The sequence below is a fragment of the Penaeus monodon genome, chromosome 34 (genome assembly GCF_015228065.2).
Source record: "Penaeus monodon isolate SGIC_2016 chromosome 34, NSTDA_Pmon_1, whole genome shotgun sequence".
Lineage (NCBI taxonomy): Eukaryota > Metazoa > Arthropoda > Malacostraca > Decapoda > Penaeidae > Penaeus > Penaeus monodon.
In genome coordinates this window covers 33261649-33262262 of record NC_051419.1, presented here as the reverse complement: position 1 = coordinate 33262262, position 614 = coordinate 33261649, and the positions used below count along the sequence as shown (strand labels likewise).

The window sequence follows — 614 nt, the reverse complement described above, 5'->3', positions numbered from 1 at the left end:
AATCAATATACAAAAAAAAGTTTATTTTATGTATGATGCTTTTTTCTGACATATTTTTTCGATATAGTAAAATACTCTACCTTTTATAATTTCTCAGAGAGATGACAAAGATCCAGCGTATGATATCCCATCTTTTGGTCGATACTCATTCTTTGGATTCGTCTGGTATCCTGTGGCATACCATTATTGGTAAAGTTTCATGCTGTATGAAGTGTAGATCTTATGTAATTTCAGCTAACATAAGCAGAAAGAAATGTGATAGAAAGTAAAAAAGATTGCATGGCCTTCTCTGTATTATTGCAATGAATGCATTTTTTTTTGGCATGAATTTTATATATCATTTAACTACTCAGGTGGGGTAGTATTTCATTTCTTTATGGATTTGCAGGTATCGATGGCTTGATGGAAGGTTTGTGGGTACTTCCTTGGCTGTGATAACATCCAAAACCTTGCTCGACCAATTTCTCATGGAACCACCTTTGTTAGCATCTTTCTATGTTGGTAAGTGTTTTATTTTTGTTTTTAGTGACATAAGATTTGTGTGTGGTATTGGTAAATTATGTTATCTACATTTATACATTTTCTTTTGTATAATATTCATGTTCTTTATGTTA

General features: G+C 31.4%; 1 protein-coding gene across 1 annotated transcript in view; it reads left to right on the top strand.

The window, feature by feature from the left end:
* The window catches only part of LOC119594491 (mpv17-like protein), a 3331-nt gene that overhangs the window by 2154 nt on the left and 563 nt on the right, over positions 1-614 (top strand). Inside the window, exons 3-4 of the mRNA XM_037943524.1 lie at positions 98-189; positions 389-501. Coding sequence (XP_037799452.1) covers positions 98-189; positions 389-501 — 205 coding nt within the window. The remainder of the gene's footprint in view (positions 1-97; positions 190-388; positions 502-614) is intronic.